Source organism: Mobula hypostoma, chromosome 8 (genome assembly GCF_963921235.1).
Source record: "Mobula hypostoma chromosome 8, sMobHyp1.1, whole genome shotgun sequence".
Classification (NCBI taxonomy): domain Eukaryota; kingdom Metazoa; phylum Chordata; class Chondrichthyes; order Myliobatiformes; family Myliobatidae; genus Mobula; species Mobula hypostoma.
In genome coordinates, this window is record NC_086104.1 from 75,065,472 (window position 1) to 75,085,022 (window position 19,551).

The 19,551-nt window shown below is 39.6% G+C and overlaps 1 protein-coding gene across 2 annotated transcripts in view; it reads right to left on the reverse strand.

Moving 5' to 3' along the window:
* The window catches only part of macrod2 (mono-ADP ribosylhydrolase 2), a 1,240,168-nt gene that overhangs the window by 944,244 nt on the left and 276,373 nt on the right, over nt 1–19,551 (reverse strand). The window contains exon 5 of one of the 2 annotated variants that reach the window (XM_063056134.1): nt 14,760–14,789. The exons of the other annotated variant lie outside the window; for it this stretch is intronic. Within the exon in view, the coding sequence (XP_062912204.1) occupies nt 14,760–14,789 (30 nt within the window). The remainder of the gene's footprint in view (nt 1–14,759; nt 14,790–19,551) is intronic. 2 annotated transcript variants of the gene reach the window in all.

Genomic DNA, 19,551 nt, shown 5'->3' on the forward strand with positions numbered 1-19,551 from the left:
TTTCTTATTCTAATTTCTACCCCCTTCATTTCTAGTCCTGGTAAAAGGTCTCAGCCCAAAGTATTGACTGACTACTCTCCTCCATAGATGCTGCCTGATGTGTGGAGTGTCTCCAGTATTTTGTGTGTGTTAGTTAAAGTCTTAGTTTGATGACCATTCTGATGAATGGTCACTAGCCTGCAGAACAATTTTTTCCTCTATCCAGCTGATGCCTGCTTTATTACATGCAGAATTTTTTGCTTTTAATTTTGATTTGCCATGGCTGCAGTTTTTGATTTATAACCAAAGTTTATAATATGGTTAAAAACTCTGTCAGGTATATGAAAAATTTGCGACATCAGGCCCAGTATTTTAATCAAGGCGCAAAACTAGATGCTTGTGGGATGCAGGTACCAGCGAGATGTTGACCGAGTAAGCTGCAGCAGGGACAGGTTTGGAAGGTGCTGAGCTGTCACAGTCCACTCTGCAAAAGGCAAACGTTGCTATCACTAAGTGTTGGTGGTGAACTGATGTCAGCTGGATGGTCTGGAGCCTCTAACATGGTTTATCTCAACACAGGCAAATCAACTGCCACATTGGGATTTACAGAAACAAATATTGACACAAAAGCTTGATCATGAAGAATGATGAAAGCTGAAGGGTATGTTTCCTTATCTAAATTAGATATCTAAAGGAACTGCACCCCATATGCTTGCCTCTTGCCTGAAACAATAGATTGTGCATACAAGCTCCACTTCAGAGACCTGGATGCAAACATCTACTCTCCGACACTCCAAAGTACTGAGGGATTTCTGCTTCATTAGAAATCCCGTCTTCCAGATGAAATATTGGATGAATACCCCATTGTCCCTTCAGATGGACATCAAATATCCTCTGACACTACTTTGAACAGTGTGGTTGTTATCTCCAGTGTCCCGACCAAAACCTCAATCAAAGTATTACCTGAGTCACATCACAGCTGTTTCCCACACTTCCGATAGATTAAGTGAGTACACTTCAAAACTGGCAAGGTAGAATATTCTATATAAATGGTAATTTACCTTCCTTTCCACTTTCTCGTATAATGATGCTTCACTATAATTTGCTTACCTTGAATTCTCGAATTTAATTTTTCACATAAAAGAAGCAACGCAAATACACGAGCAGGAACAGGACGTCTATGCGTTCTCATTGTTTAATTTTACTGGGAACGCCTCAAATGCACTTTCTATCCATTTTGTAAATTATTTTATTGTTGATATAGGATTTTCTTAAAGTAAAAGGGATCCGTTTAAATACATAGATTCAATTGTCAATCTGTTCCAATATTGTTGTATTCAAGTTAAATAAAGTAATTCAACAGATCACACAGCAAGTCTAGCCAGAAAGAGCCTCCTACTTCTTGAGTAGTATTGACTAATGTTTACTAGTTAAGATGAATTGTCTTGTTGGTGCTGGATGGTTCTTCTTTTCCCAGAGGGGATTTCTTACAGTGCATTGTGGCTGATATGACATTCAGCAATGGCTTCCAAACACAGCTAGATACGTTCTTGACAGGGGCAGACATTTTTTGACATGAAGACAGTTTTACCCCATGACCTTCTTTGCTGAAATTGTCACAGAAGAAAGAATTTACCATTATATTTTTACTCATATTGCCTCTGGATGTTTTCTCCCCGTTTTTGACATCTTTCAGATGAATGTATGGCAGTGGCAACAGGAATAAGGAAGAAAAAACATTGCGTAATATTGCTTTTGATACGTAAAGGCACATTTGATGCTTCAGCTGACTTTCTCTTGCCTATCAATTTTGTTTTTTTGTATTCCTCATATTTACTTGTTCCACCACTCAATATACAGTTGTACTGATAAAATGCCCAAAACTTAAAATATGCAGATTACAACATTAATTACACCATATTCAACAGTAAAACATGACATCAAATTGTATTGAACAGATACGCTATGCCATATTACAATGTGGTGGGTTACTATTCATAGTTTTAGTATAAACATGTTAATCCTTTCCAATGCGAGTATCTACGTGATTAGATTTACCGCACCTATTTTTAAATGTCAGGTCTTCCCAGATCCCAGAGTCCGGCTCATGCTCATAAGCATTTCGCACTTAGAGCATACATTGCAATTCTGATCAGTTCAAATGGATATTACACATTGTGTTCTACCATTCCTTTAGCAAGGAGATTGGTGCACAAAAGTTGTTACTTCAACAATTTCACTGATTTTAATCAACAGAATAAAAATCAAACAACCATACTAAACCATTAACATTGAGGACCATAATTTAATCCAAATGTCGGTCAATAATGCACAACACAGAATCCAATTCAGAAGCATAAGGGCCTCCATTTGTACATATGAAAATGCTGGACTTTCTTTTCCTCCTTTACCTAAAAGATGGTTCTGGATTTCTCGTAAATGAAAGCTTCCCTCCACTTAACTCTTTATGGTATCTTTTAGACACACATAAATGCAAGTGATCCAATTTCCCCAATTCCCTGAGCTCACATTACAAAACGAACAAGCAAATCAATGCTCTCGACACATCCCCACTTGTCATATCTGCATCATTGGTTTTGAAATGTCATTTCCATATTTTACAATGACAATTCTTTTAGCTTAACAGTATTTCCTTCCAGATCCTTTCTAAGGGTTTAAATTTCATTTGCTGGTAGTATTGATGCAATTAGCTGAACATGTGTATGCTGACAGAAGTTGGCTAAATTAAAACAGTAGAAAATTTTACAGCTGCAACTGCACACTGCTGCACATTGCCTCAGATGTAATGTGATTCTGACATACCTGCCTGTCCAGTGATGACTAATAGCTTCCACCACCCACTTCTCTCATCTTTCAGACTGCCTGTGGTTTGCCCTTGACTCACCAAACATCAACATCATAGTGAACACATCTGCAATTTAAATTAGCAGTGTCCTTTTGTTACCAAGGGGCAAGATCCAGCTTCAGGCACCATGCAAAGGTTTCTTTGGTTTATGTGATGAGTCCAGACACACAGTTTGCAAGGCAGGAAATACCTAACTTTATGCACTTTTCCTTTCCCAACATAGATTGTCGTCGTAAATACTAAGAACATATTTATAGAGAAAGAACCAAGATAGAATAGACTACATCTTAAGCTAAAACAAAAGTTAGAAAGTTTAATAGCCTTGCTAACTGAGGTCAATTGTAATTCTTAGTTTTTTGAGAAGCCTGTGACAATGAATGGGATGGTAGAATATAAATGCAAGTAGATTACTCATTTCTAAACATAAACAATCCATGTCCCTATTGTTAGGTCTCTTATCAAACAGAAGTAACAAAAATGCTGCTGGAGGAAATCATGGGTCAGACAGCATCTGGACAGTAGACATTTCAGACCAAGGTCATTCATCTGGACTGCAGAAGTCCAGATGAAGGGTCTCAACCTGAAATGATGACAACTTATTTCCCTCCGCAGATGTACTTGAGAGGCTATGTTCCTCCAGTAGTTGTTTTTTGGTCCACATTAGAGCATCTGCAATCTCTTGTGACTTCTTTAGCAAGGGTAATATAGGGTGGTGTTAATTAACTTATGTAACAATCACACCACTCCAAGACAAATGGCGCTACCCGCTATTGTTCTACCTTTTTCCTCAAAGCAGCTTTTCAAAATCATGAAATTGAGCACAATTCTTGAATTATGTATTATATTAACATGGATCTACTATTCATATTTTGTAATTACTTTTTTTAATTTAAAACTTAATGAATAACGTACATAAATTCAGCAAACTCATATCATTTTGAAGATCAATAACGCTAAATGATTGCACTTCATTTAGGGTAATGACTTCATTCACAATTGAGTAATTTGCCAAAATTTTAAAGCTGGCGCAATTACAAGTGTGTGAAGCAATGAGCTATTTCCTGCATTAAAGAAACAAAATGAATTTTTGTCAGAATATCTTTTTTTTTATTACTTCCTTATCTAACGGACTATTGACTGTGCAGTGCAGACAACTAAAATAAATCAATAACCTAGCTATTTATAATAATGATTCAGCCTTAACACTAAAAAATATACGTAATATAAAATGTGTGTTTAAAATACTTCTGCTACATTTGGCTGCCCATAATAATGGACAATGAAACGGAGCAAACTTTTAAATTGGACTAATGATGCATTAAAATGTCTTTGTCATACATTTGATATAAAGTTCCACCCTCTGCTTTAAAATCAAAAAGCAGACAATAGACGAAACTCAGCTGTCTATTTATTTTTATCCAGCTGCAATTTTCTCATATTAAATAAACAAAATTTTATTTAAATTCTGCTTAATATTATGGGAAACCAGAGTCACCTATAAGTACAAGAGATTTTGTTCTCTAATGTATAGGATCCCATGGTGGCATAGCTAGTAAAACTGCTGACTCATGGTGCCAGAGACCTGGGTACAACGCTAACCTTAAGCAGACTTTATGTGTTCTCTCTGTGACTCTGGCTGCTGCAGGTTCCTCACACATCCCAAAGACAAAGGAGTTGATAGATTATTTCACCATTGTAAATTGTCCCTTGTGTAGGTAAGTGGTAGAATCCGTGGGTCTTCATGAAAATGTAGGGTGAATAAAAAATGCAATTCATATAGAATCAGTATAAATAGGTGATTGATGGCCGGCAAGGGGTCAGTTTCTATACATTATGACTCCGTGAGAAGAGACCTCTGCAGCTGTTTTTGTTCCTGCAAATATGAATTACCATACCAGACTATGATGCTACCAATCAGGATACTTTCAACAGTACATCCGTAGAAATGTGTTACTTCTGAGAAAGTAGGTATGCTGCCACACCTTCCTTGTGATTGCATCCATGTGCTGGTCTTAAGACATGCTCATATCCAAATAAAACTCCACCACTGATCCACCAATGTAGAACATTGAACACAGAAACCTACAGCACATTACAGGCCCCTCGGCACACAATGTTGTGCCGACCATGTAACCTACTCTAAAAACTGCCTAGAATTTCCCTAGCGCATAGCCCTCTATTTTTCTAAGCTCCACGTACCTATCTAAGAGGCTCTCAAAACAGCGGTCCCCAACCACTGGGCCGCAAAGCATGTGCTCCCGGGCCGCGAGGAAACAATATGATTTGGCGATATGAGTCAGCTGCACCTTTCCTCATTCCCTGTCAAGCCCACTGTTGAGCCATTACGCATGCGAGGTCATTATCCACGCGTCATCCATGTCAGCGCAGGAAGGAGATCAACTCCGCCAGCTTGCAAATGACGGCGGGCTGAAAAGTATGTTTGACATAACATCTCTGCCGGTGTTCTGGATCAAAGTCAGGGCTAAATATCCTGAGATAGCCACGAAAGCACTGAAAACATTGCTTCCATTTCCAACATTTTTCTGCGAAGCGGAGTTTTCTGTAATGAATGTAACAAAAACTAAATTGCGGAATAGACTGGATATAAGGAACCCCCTTAGAGTATCGTTGTCTCCCATCACCCCTTGATAGGACAGTGTTGTTGCAGGAAAACAAGCCCAGGGCTCCCATTGATTCAGCGATATTGATGTGTTGCAATGATTTTATATGTTCATACGGGGAAAATATGTGCTGTGTGTTTAATATCCAAACGTTACTTAAAAGGTTATGATGCCTTTGACTTATCAGTGACTTGTATAACCATATAACAATTACAGCATGGAAAAAGGCCATCTCTGCCCTGCTAGTCCGTGCCGAATGCTACTCTCACCTAGTCCCACCAACCTGCACTCAGCCCATGACCCTCCATTCCTTTCCTGTCCATATAGCTATCCAATTTTTCTTTAAATGGTAATATCGAACCTGTTTCTGCCACTTCTACTGGAAGTTCGTTCAACACTTACTTCAAGCTCCCCTGATAATTGACTTATCACTATATTCATGCGAGGAAACTATACACTGTGTGTTTAATATTCAATTTGTTAGATAAACCCTTTTAGAAATGAAATTGAGTGTATTAGCCACCTATCACCTATATTCCGGTCGTGATTAACATCCCCCCCCCAAACAGAATCGCCAAAAACGATTTGCAGGGAAAAAAAATCGGCACGTACACGCATGTGCACTGGTGCCTGTGCAAGGCTTCATAGTCATTGTAGTCTTTCTCGGGGTAAACACAACGTATTTGACTGCTACTCTTGTCTGTTGGCAGCCCAACCCCACCCCCCACCCCTGGTCGGCCGGTCCGCAAGAATATCGTCAATATTAAACTGGTCCGCAGTGCATAAAAGTTTGGGGACCCCTGTCTTAAAAGACTCTATTGTATCCACTTCCACCACCATTGCCGGCAGTGCATTCCACGCACCCACCACTCTGTGTGAAAAACTTACCGCTGACATCCTCTTGGTACCTATTTCCGAGCACCTTAAAACTATATCCCCTTGTGCTAGCCACTTCAGCCCTGGGAAAAAGCCCCAGGCTATCCACACGATCGATGCCACTCATCATCTTATACACCTCTCATCCTCCGTCGATCCAAGGAAAAAAGACCAAGTTAACTCAACCTATTCTCATAAGGTACGCTCTCTAATCCAGGCAAAATGTAGACCAGCGCATGTTCACTCCCCTTCCCCTATTTGAAATAAACTCTCAGTTATTTAGTTTTATTGACCCTGAATGATAGGTTGTTGTGGCACAATGCAATCAAGTGTTAGAATGGTAAGAAGTACATGAATATAGGTTCCATTTCTGGAATTTTTTTTGCATATGGAATTTTGCTTTAATATTTTGAGAATCTGACTTTTTAAAGAATGCATTGGAGATCTGATATGTTTTGAATAATCAGTGCTATTTTGATATATAGAACATGGCACACAGATGGACTGGCTTCACATTCTGTGATTCAGAGAATCCATTTCTTGTGTACATGGGAAACTTTGCCCTCAAATTCGTGCTCAATTATGGCAAAACCAAAAACTTTCGCTATTATTAATTACTGAAGTCAACAAAATTGTTGGGTTTTCATTTAGCTGAAGTGCTTGAGCCTTCACAGTTGCTGCCTGAACTGATACATAATTTAATACAGAAATTCCAAATTGTTGTGAGCGCACTGCTTTTGTCAAGGGAAAATGGCGAATTGACAGATATTTCTCATATTCTTTGTTCCATGAGATAAAAATGATTTATCACAGATGTATCAAGTCGTAATTACAGCTTGCTAATAATCAAACCGAAAATCTACTCTTATGTTATATTTTGTGTTTATATGCTTGGAGGCACAGCAGGAAGGATGAAGGCAGAGTTTAATATTGGGAGACATCATAGTGAGACTTTGTGGCCTCAAACAGGACCCCAGGATTGTGTGCTGCTTTCCCTGTCCCAGGAGTGAGGATGTCCTGTAGCTGCCCGAAGATATTCTTGAGGGGGAAGGTCAAAAGTCATTGAACACATTGGCACAAATGACATAGGTAAAAGAGTGGATGATGTCCTGCTGACTGAATAAAGGGAGGTATGAAAGTTAAAGCGCATGACCTTGAGGGAAGTAACCTGAGGAATCATTCCAGTGCCACATCCCAGTACAGATAAGAATAGATTTTGGCAAATGAATGTGTGGGTGAAAAATTCATGCCAACAGTATAAATTCTAATTTTTGGACCTCTTCTAGAGCAGTGGTTCAAAGATTAAAGTAAATTCATTATCAAAGTACATATATGTCACCATATAAAAACATAATGTTCTTTTTCTTGCAGGCATTCACAGTAAATAAAGAACAATAATGAAATCAATGAAAGACCGCACACAAGATGGACAAACTATGAATGTGCAAGACAACAAACAGTGCAAACACAAAGAAAAAAACAAATAATGCTGGTAATAAATATCAAGAGCATGAGATGAATATTCCTTGAAAGTAAGTCCATAGATTGTGGGTACAGTTCAGTGTTAGGGTGAATGAAGTTGAGTAAAGTTACCCCTGCTGGTTCCTGAACCTGATAGTGTGGGACCTGAGACTCAGGACCTCCTTCCTGATGGCAGCAGTGAGAAGAGAGCATGGCCTGGATAATGGGGCTGCTTGATGATAGATACTGCTTTCCTGCAAAAGCGCTCCTTATAGATGTGCTCAATGGTGGGGAGGGCTTTACCCATGATGGACTGGGCTGTAGACACTACTTTTTGTTGGCTTTTCTATTCATGGGCATTAGTGTTTCCATGCCAGGCTGTGATGCACCTAGTCAATATACTTTCCAACATCTATAAAATCTTAGCAACACACACACAATGCTGGTGAAATGCAGCATGCCAGACAGCATCAGTCGACGCTTCATGCCGAAACTCTTCGTCAGGACTAACTGAAAGAAGAGATGGTAAGAGATTTGAAAGTGGGAGGAGGAGGGGGAGATCCGAAATGAAAGGAGAAGACAGGAGGGGGTGGGATGGAGCTAAGAGCTGGACAGTTAATTGGCAAAAGGGATACAAGGCTGGAGAAGGGAGAGGATCATGGGACGGGAGGCCTAGGGAGAAAGAAAGGGGGAGGGGAGCACCAGAGGAAGATGGAGAGCAAGCGAGGAGTAATTGTGAGAGGGACAGAGAGAGGAAAAAAGGATAGATAGATAGATAAATAAATAGATGGGGTACGAAGGGGAGGTGGGGCATTAACGGAAGTTAGAGAAGTCAATGTTCATGCCATCAGGTTGGAGGCTACCCAGATGGAATATAAGGTGTTGTTCCTCCAACCTGAGTGTGGCTTCATCTTGACAGTAGAGGAGGCCGTGGATAGACATATCAGAATGGGAATGAGACGTGGAATTAAAATGTGTGGTCACTGGGAGATCCTGCTTTCTGTGGCGGACAGAGCGTAGGTGTTCAGCGAAACGGTCCCCCAGTCTGTGTCAGCTCTCACCAATATACAGAAGGCTGCACTGGGAGGACCGGACGCAGTATATCACACCGGCCGACTCACAAGTGAAGTGTCGCCTCACCTGGAAGGACTGACTGGGGCCCTAAATGGTGGTGAGGGAGGAAGTGTAAGGGCATGTGTAGCACTTGTTCCGCTTACAAGGATAAGTGGCGGGAGGGAGATCGGTGGGGAGGGATGGGGGGGACGAATGGACAAGGGAGTTGTGTAGTCTGCGGAAAGCAGAAAGGGGGGGAGGGAAAGATGTGTTTGGTGGTGGGATCCCGTTGGAGGTAGCAGAAGTTACGTAGAATTATATGTCGGACCCGGAGGCTGGTGGGGTGGTAGGTGAGGACAAGGGGAATCCTATTCCTAGTGGGATGGCACGAGGATGGGGTGAGAACAGATGTGCGTGAAATGGGAGAGATGCGTTTGAGAGCAGAGTTGATGGTGGAGGAAGGGAAACCCCTTTCTTTAAAAAAGGAAGACATCTCCTTTGTCCTGGAATGAAAGGCCTCATCCTGAGAGCAGATGCGGTGGAGACGGAGGAATTGCAAGAAGGGAATGGCATTTTTGCAGGAGACAGGGTGGGAAGAGGAATAGTCCAGGTAGTTGTGAGAGTCAGTAGGCTTATAGTAGTCATCAGTAGATAAGCTGTTTCCAGAGATAGACACAGAAAGATCAAGAAAGGGGAGGGAGGTGTCGGAAACGGACCAAGGAAATCTCAGGGCAGGATGAAAGTTGGAGGCAGAGTTAATGAAGTCAACGAGCTCAGCATGCGTGCAGAAAGCAGCACCAATGCAGTCGTCGATGTATCGAAGGAAAAGTGGGGAGCGAATACCAGTATAGGCTTGGAACATGGACTGTTCCACAAAGCCAACAAAAAGGCAGGCATTGCTGGGACCCATACGGGTGCCCTTGGCTACACCTGGTGTTGCAGGTGATATGTCAATGAAAATTTGGCAGAGATTTCAACCAAGCCTGATTGAAGTCCCCAGCAATCATTTGAAAGGTGTCAGGCTAGGCTGTTTCTTGTTTGCAAATTGCAGCATTCAATACCTCAAGTGCTTCCTTAAAATTGGCCTTTGGAGGTATGTAAACTGCAGTCAAGATCATGGAGGACAACTCTCTCAATAAGTCAAGTGAATGGCACAATCATTGGATGTTCCTGGTCAAGGGAAAGAGAATGCGACAAGACCATTACGTCTAAGCACCATGGACAGTTTATCATGAAACACAAACACCCACCTCTTGCCTTCTTTGAATCAACAGTATGATTGATTTAGTATATTGAGAAGCTCTCAGGTCTGACCAATGTATCCAGCATTTCTGAGGTAAGCCTCCATGAAACAGAGAACACAGCAATTCCTCATTCCCTCCAATAGAGTAATTGAGCCCTGAGGTCCTCTGTCTTGTTCTCCAGACTCTGCATTTGCCAACAAGATACTGGGTGGAGGAAGCATTATACCCTGCAATTTTATTCTGGCTTGGAGTCCTCCCCTCCTTCCTCTCTTCCGGCCGTGGCCATAGCGATGTACCTTTGTGCCATAACTGCATTCCTGACAGTCAAGTCCACTGAGCCCTTCAGGATACCCTAACATCACTGTTTTGTTAAGATGGTTTAAAAGCACCTAATTGAAAGGGGAAATACAGGCTGCAGATTGCACAGATAGTAGTTTAGAACAGAAGTTTTGTGAACAGCCCACAAAACGTTGCCACGTGTCGCCAGCACAATCTTGGTGGCGAATGAAAGGAAGGAAAGTTATAAAGAAGTCAATCACGGCACGTTGAATAGACATGACAGATAGGGAAATGGTAGGAAGCAAGGAAAGCCTATTGGATTAAACTGCATCTATTTCAATGCAAGAGGCCATTTGGTAAGCTGGATGAACTGGGTGCCTGAATAGGTAAGTGGGACTGCAGTATCATAGCCATTACAGAAGCATTATTGAGGACAGGATAGGACTGGCAGCTCATTGTTTCAGGGTACAGGTACTTTAGGTGGGAATATGGTGGAGTGAAAGGACAGGGGGGATATGAATTTTTGATTAAAGCAAGTATCACAGCAGTAATCAAAGATTAAATTTCTAAAGGATCTGCCAGTATGACTTTATGAATGGAGCACAGAAATAAGAAAGGGATGAAACTCTTGGCTGGGTTGTACTACAGACATCCAAATAGTCAAAAGGAATTAGAGGATCAAATATGTTACCATCAGGTAGAAGGTACAGAAGCCTGAAGGCGATTCAGGAACAACTTCTTCCCCTCTGCCATTCGATTCCTAAATAAACATTGTACCTTTGGATGCGACCTCACTTGTTAAAAATATACAGTATTTCTGTTTTTGCATGTTTTTTAATCTATTCAATATCTGTAATTGATTTACTTGTTTGTTTATTATTATTATTTTTTTTCTGTCTGCTAGATTATGTATTGTATTGAACTGCTGCTGCTAAGTTAACAAATTTCACGTCACATGCCAGTGATAATAAACCTAGTTCTGATTCTGATATGTCAGGAGATTGTGGAGAATTGAAAGAATGATAGTATCATTATAGATTTTAACATTCATAGACTGGCCTAGAATTGCCATAGTTAAGGACTTAGATGGGGTGGTATTTGTTGTGTTCAGGAAAGCTTCCTCAAGCAATATACAAAAGGCTCTACCAGGGAGAGGGCAAAGCTTGACCAACTCTTGGATAATTGGGGAGGGTGAGCAACTGAGGTATCATTTTGGGAGCACTTTGGGACCAATGACCAAAATTCTATTCGTGTTTTTTTTAAGCATAGAAATAGACAGAACTGGTCCACAGGTGAATGTTCTAAATGAGATCAGGACATATCTCGGTAGTAATAGAAAGGAACTTGGAAAGGTTGCTTCGAATAAATTGCTTATGGGCAAAAGCTTTTCCTTTCGAGTTTACTCTTGAATATACAGTAAGTAGATGCTTAGCCAGTCTTTGTTGGTTGATATCCAATCAGATGCCCAATGGTAGAAAATAGGAAAGTTCGCCTCAGAAAAATTGTTAAGACTTTTCATGCATAGGGTTGTAGAGAGAATGAAAACGGAAGTCTACAATCTGGTCGCGATGAATTGAATGAAACAAGTGGTCATGGTGCTGGTGAAGGCAGGTAAAAAATGTGCGTGTGAAAAATGTATAAATAGGAGGAGCAGAATTTACAGCTCCTCCACTCTCTTTTACCTGATACCACCAACAAAGTTAAATCAATCCCTCTCAGTTAACCACCCAATCACAAACCTCGGCTTTGTTTGTCTCCTACACCCACCTTCCCTCATCTTCATCCTCCCAAATCATGCTTCATTTTTAATATTTCCGTAATCTACTGAAACCTGAATCCTAACCTACTGACTTTATATCTCAGCATGAACTTAAATACTAAAGTCCAACAGTTGCCAGCATTTTTGAGTTTAATTCCATTCATGAGTAACCATTCTTGATTAAAGTTTAATTGTTCTATGAAGTAATTTTATGACTGCAGTGGTAAAGCCAACTTGGTTAATATTCACTGGTATCTGATGGCAGCGAAATTATGTCACAGCATATGTCACCAAACCCGTGTTGTGAACTTGACAAACAAATGAAACAAGAAAAAGTAATGTTATATTACTTTCTCACTGTAATACACTGTTTTACAGTACAAAAGACTGGTAACAGAGGGAAGTGTTATGAAGTGACTTAAAGGAAGAATTTGAAATATCGAGGCAGAGGATTAGGGGTAGAATGTAATCCCCTAACAGATTCCCAGGGTTGAAGTGTCTAATAGCAGAAGGCATGTACTGAAGGTGAAAGGGAGTTGGATCAGGGGAGATGTGAGGGGTAAGTTTTTTTTAACAGAGTTGTGGATGCCTGAAATCCGCTGCCTGGTGTGGTGGTAGAGGCAAACACACTGGAGGCTTTTAAGACACATTTAGATAGGCACATGGATGTAAGGAAGATGGAAGGATAGGGACATCATGTAGGGAGGAGGGATTAATGTCTGGGTGTTTTTGATTTGCTTTTTAGCTGGTTCAGCACAACATTGGTGGGTGATTGGCCTTTTCCTGTGCTGTACTGTTCTATGTTGAAAGCATAGCCTGTCATGATAGAGAATTTAAATCAGAGGATGGTTAAGTGACTGAAACGGTAAAGATGAGGATTTTTTGAGCAGAAACAAATGAGTAGGATTGCAAGTCAGGCAATATAACAGAAGTGAAAATAGATGGTCTAACTTTCATCTTCATCATCTTCAGTTGAAAGAAATTTCTGTTCATCCAGTGTTGAATGTCAGAGGACAATCTGACAATTCAGACACAGAGGAGTGGTGTTGTGATAGGGATGATTGTTTGTGTGCACATGGAAACTGACCCTGGGCTTACAGATGATACTGTCGGGAAATTGAAGGTGGCCATGAGTCGATCCTTGGGAATCAAAGGATAAAATTATTTGGAGCAGAAAAAGATATCATCATAGGTGATTCACAGGCTACAGCTGAATAGAAAAAAAATGGAACCCAGTGGCTGTGATCCCATCCATTTAGGCCACAGCAGAAAAGCACTGATGATAGATGGTATTGTCAACTGTGATAAAAGCTGCAAACAGGGCAAGGAGTTCAAGGGGGATAGATTACCTGGTTCTGTGAAATAGGATGTCCTTTGTGACTTTAATAAGAGCATTTTGACACCACAGCAAAAGTAGAAGCTCAATTTGATATACTCAACAAGGAGCTCTGAGAAAGATGGGAAGAGATATGGGGTACATCTAAGGGGTTTAGAAAGAAAAAAAAAGAGGTTAAAGAGAGAGTTGCATTTTGCATGGCTGTCGTGATGTCTCGTTGAGGCGTCAGGTAAAGATATATATTTTTTTAAACTCTATATGCATATGAGGAAAGTAAAGTTATAAGGTTACACTGATGGAATGAGATGAAAGTTGGGAGATGATTTACAACCTGCTGAATCGAATCACCCATCCCAGTGCTGCTATTCTCCAAAAAAAGACTATTCCTTGGAGTTCACTCTGACATTCAAAATGGTCATAGTTTAGCTTCCAGTTAAACTGCACTCTTATATGTTTTCCCATTTCACTTGATACCTCCAAATTTATCAGTCTCCACTGAATAAATTCTCCTTCAAAGCATCTGTAGTTTGAATAAAGAAAACCATTTGAGAGAAAGAATTTCTCCACATTTCCCTTTATTCAGAGATTATGGCTCATAATGTTTGATTTCCCACAAAAGGAATCAGGCTCACGACATCTACTCTTTCAATCCTTTTAGAAATTGTGTTATTTCTTGACTTGGAATTTTCATTAAACACTCATTTTCTGCAAATATGGGTACTGAAATGATAATCATTCTCATGAAAATTACTTCAAATTAAAATTTCCTGTAGTAATCTACAAGTGATATGTGTATACCAGTCATGAATACTACAAACTAATTACAGGTTTTATAGTGTATAAATATCATCTCAAATTATTATAGAAAGATAATTAGGCTTTGAAGAAATTCAATACAACAAATGAAATATGAAACATTAAGTATTAATTGTTGCCATCAATAACTGACAAACATGAAATGCTGGAAAACTTCGAGGAACACAAAAGCATCACAGATCTCACATTATCAGGATTAATGAGTTAGTTGGGTTCAATCTGATAAACCATTTAAAAAGGAAGATAACATTTTAAGATATTGAAAGGGAGAAATGAAACAGTTATATCACCATATACTATAATAGCTCATGCAGGAGAAGTGGTTGAAAACCAGAAAATTCAGGTCATCACATAATCATAAGCATTTACTTCAGATTTATAATACTACACTGAAGGAAGATATGGATAAATGGTATTTAAAGACACTTTTGTGAACCAATAAAGCTGAGCATAATTTATAATTACTTACCACCTCCTCCTCCAAGCAGACTTTTGTTTGCTGCAAGAAATTAAAAAAAAGTCATTACCCAAAGCTTTTAAATATTGCTGTCTCTTGAGAAATAAATAACTAAACATGTTTGCATCTAACAAGATGTCTGCAAGAGTATTCTGTGGGCCTTTGCTTGGGTTGCTGATTCATCCACAATTTTCAAACTTGTTTCATCAATTCAAAATAAATCAGCTTCTGAACTTAATCTATCTCTGCTGCTGTGCAGTGAGAAGCAGCAACTGAAGAGTTCACAGTCTGCACAGAATTATATGTAACGCAAAGCAATTCTCAGTATTGGAGATGTAGGTGGAGGAGTAGACTATTCAGCCCACAGGGATATTACACCGTTCAATGGGATCAAAAGTGATTTAATCCAAACTCCACTTGCATACTAATGTTCCAGAGCCATTTAATAACCATGCTGAGCAAAAATCTATTAAGAATGTAATCTAAATGAGTAACTAACTGATTAATGCCACTTTTTGGTGGCAGGATAATTTGTTACTTTTAATACGGGGCAGTATTTCCTGACTTCTCTCCTGAATGATCTGGCACCTGGTTTTAGAATCATGTCTGAGGTACATCCACTGGTGGATGCAATTTCTGTACTATCTTAAGTCCTTTCTCAGTTCTAACAGCCTTTTCTGTGATGACATTTTCAAAATAGACAGAGCAAGTGCCCAAAAAATAGAAAATGGAATGCTAAGTGATCTGCTGAATATTTGAAGCACTTTTGATTTTCAGATTTCCATCATCCACAGTATTTGCTTTTGTGTTACATCTTTTTAATTCAGGTTCACAGCATCTGCAGCTTTGGATTAGGCCATTTCTTGTTGCATTTGCAGTTTGATATCTTTGTCCTGCTAATGCAGTCTTTCATTGATTCTAATATGGTTATCTGATTTATTGAGCATGCCTGTAAGAAAATGAATCTCAGGGTTGTATATTGTGACATATATGTGCTTTGATAATAAATGTACTTTGAACTTTGAATTTTGAATTTGTTGTATATAGATAGATAGATACTTCATTGACCCCAAAGGAAATTATAGTGTCACAGTAACATGACAAGTGCACAGATACACAAATATTGGAAGAGAAGTAAGAAAGAATAAAAAATAAGTTACCTCAATCAGTCTAACAAGAGGGGGTTCATCACTTCCCCAGCTATAGGTTGACTCATAATCGAGCCTAATGGCCAAGGGTAAGAATGGCCTCATATAGCGCTCTTTGGAGCAGCACAGATGTCTTAGTCTTTTACTAAACATACTAAAGGTAGCATGCAGAGGGTAAGAAACATTGTCCAGAATTGCCAGGATTTTCCGTAGGGTTCTTTGGTCTACTACAACCTCCAGTGTGTCCAGTTTGACTTCTACAACAGAGCCAGATTTTCTCATCAGTTTATCGAGCCTGTTGACATCACCCATACTGATGCCATTGCCCCAGCACACCACTGCATCAAAGATTGTACTGGCAACAACAGACTGGTAGAAGATGTGAAGGAGAGGCCTGCATACTCCAAAGGACCTCAGTCTCCTCAGGAAGCAAAGGTGACTCTGGTCCTTGGTCCTTCTTTTACACAGCATCTGTGTCGGTGCTCCACTCAAGTCTGTCATCCGGGAGCACCCGCAGGTACTTGTATAAACATAAACACATATAAATATAAACATCAACTGAAACTCACAAGATTCTTAGCAATTTGAAAAAGGTGAACACATGAAGATTGTTTCCTCTGTCCAGGGAACGCTCTCAAAATAGGGGGTCGATCATTTATTACTGAAATAAGGAGGGTGTTTTTTTTTTATTTAAAGTGAGGTGATTGTTTGAATTATCTGACACTGAGGACTGCAAAGGCTGAGGCAATAATTTTGTTCAGATCTGAAAACTTTGGAAATGCAGCAGGGCAGGTCAACATTATTGAAGCCAATGATCAGCCACAACCTCGTTAAATGGCCAAGTAAGCTGAACAACCTACTCCAGTCATTTCTGTGGTTCTAAACCAATTTGTGTCCAGTCTTTCAGGATATGATGGGAATCTTAAGGTAGTTAAATAAAACAACTGGAAAATAACACAGCAGAAGGCTGCAAAAAGAAATCAAAACTGAAACTGTTGCCCAGGTCAGAAAATGCAAAGCTAAGCGTCTTGGTCTCGGGGTGAAAAGGTCTATTATTTATGGTGAAGATAAGAATATATCTTCAGGGATGCAAATCTTTGGAATAGCAATATTATTATATGCAGTACTATCATCAATTGCTTTTTAAAAAAGAATATCAATGGGTAACAGGGATAAGAAGTGAAAGTAGAATACAGAAGGTTGCTGAGTTATGATCTTAGTAAATCCCACTCATTTGCAGCATGGTGCATTTTGATAAAGAAGTCATATCCAGGGAAGATTACATTATTAAATTACATGACAAGTAGTTAATGTGACAATGTCATGTCAGAAAAAAATTACCACTAAGATATTGGTGGCACAAAAAAAGGTGTTTTCTTCTTCCACATACACAAATGAAACCTCAAGCGTTGCCAAAGAATTACAGTAAACAACTCAAAAGAGCTGCAAAGGCAAGACAACATTTGGCCAATCTCCATAAAAGATCTTTGGTTCTAATAGGTCATACTGAAAAGCAGAAGAAACTGAGTAACTGAGTGAAATTTGTAAAAAAAAAATAAGTGTTTGAAATCCTGCAGGAGCTATGGCAGCTGTAGCTCTTACAGCTACAGTCCGTTTTGTGTCAAGAAACTGATGGGTTCTTCATTGATTAAATGATCTTGCAACTTCGACAATTGCTCAGTGTTGACAATGAATTGTTCCCACAACAAGGTTCTGAGAAGCCTGATTTTGAGGGGCTGGAAACAGAACCCAGGAAGATAAAACCGGCAGCAGCAATCTTGGCAAATATGATTTAGAACAACAAGAGAGAACATTTGAAACTATCATCAATATAATGCAAGAAAACCTATTCTGCTTTAAAGGACATTCATGGCATTCTGCAGATGAATAAAGACATAAGGGAGCAATTGAGGGAAAGGAAAGAGGTATACATTGCATCAGTGTAGTGGTTAGGTTATTGGGAGTCAGATATCTTGATCCAAGGATATGTTTGAATCCTGCCGTGGCAAGCAGGGAATTTCAATTCAGGTAATTGAATACATCTGGATATCTAAAAACCATTCATCATATTGGTGACTATGAAACCACCAGATTGTAGAAAATCCCATCCGTTTCCTTCATATCCTTCTGGAAATCTGCCATTCTTTTTGGTCTAGCCTATATTTGATCCGAGACCCATGAAAGTTGTTGAAAAAATTATACAAGTACGGGAACTCTGAAAGAAAACAAAACTTCCTGCTGGATCAGGTAATATCTTCAGAATTTAAATTAGAGTTAGTGTTTCAGGCTAATAACCTTAACAAAAAATAGAAAAACGAGGAAGTCAGTGCAGTTGACTCTTATTTGCCTCCTCAGCTAAAGAAAAAATTAGGGATGGACAATAAATAATGGCATTGACACAGTGATATCCAGGCGTAAACAAATAAATACAAAAAAGGTTATTTGGACGGTGGAGCAGACATGATGAGACAGAATACAAAGTAGTTAAGTAAAAAAATACAGAACCCAGGAATTATTAAATTAAATTATCAAGAAACAAGACTCTTACAATAACTTAACTGCAGGACAATTGTCAAAGTCTATTGGATTAAATTACCTTTATTTCAATGCAAGAGGTCTGACAGGTTAGGCAGATGATCTCAGACCATAAGACCAAAAGACTATAAGATATAGGAGCAGAATTAGGCTATTTGGTCCATCGAGTCTGCTCTGCCATTTCATTGTAGCTGATCCAATTTTCCTCAGAGCCCCAATCTCCTGCCTTCTCCCCGTATCCAATCATACCTTGACCAATCAAGAATCTATCAACTTCTGCCTTAAACATACATAAAGACTTGGCCTCCACAGCTACCTGTGGCAAAGAACTCCAAAGGTTCACCACCCTCTGGCTATTCGGGCTTGAACAGCTATGTGGGACTGGTATATTATAAAAAACACAGAAACATAGCTGAAGGAGGCACAGGACTAACAGCTTAATGTTCCAGGGTACAGGTGTTTAGGCTGGATAGAAGTGGAGAAAAGGGAGGAAGGGCAGCTACTTTTGATTAAGAGAAACCTCACAGCAATAACCAGAGATGAAATTGCTGAGTGATCACCCAGTGAGGCTTTATGGATGGAAGTGAGAAACAAGAAGGGTATGATCACCTTGTTGGGATTGTACGATATGCTCCCAAATAGTCAACAGGTATTAAAAGAACAAATATACAGGGAGATTGTACAGGGTTGTAAGAATAATGGAGATACATCATATGGAATTTTTAACTTTCCAAACGTAGACTGGACAACCATAAGGGTTTAGATCAGTGGTCCCCAACCACTGGGGCACAGACCGGTACCAGGCCGCAAAGCATGTGCTACCGGGCCACGAGGAAACGATATGATTTGGCGACATGACCGTGTTGCTGACTTGCTGGTTGGCGCCTTTTTGCCCAGACTCTTGGCGGCAGAAATATTGCCAAATGTAACTGACCAAAAAATATTTTTCTTAAAGGGAAATGTTTTAGAAAAAGGATGGTATGTAATTTTCGTGTAGATAATTTTAGCATGTAAAAAAGCCAGGAAAAAAACCCCAAAAGCCAAATGAATTTCCCGACACCAACCAAATTGGGAAAAAGCCAGATTTCTAGAATTTGGCACCAAAAAAGCCAATCTGGTAA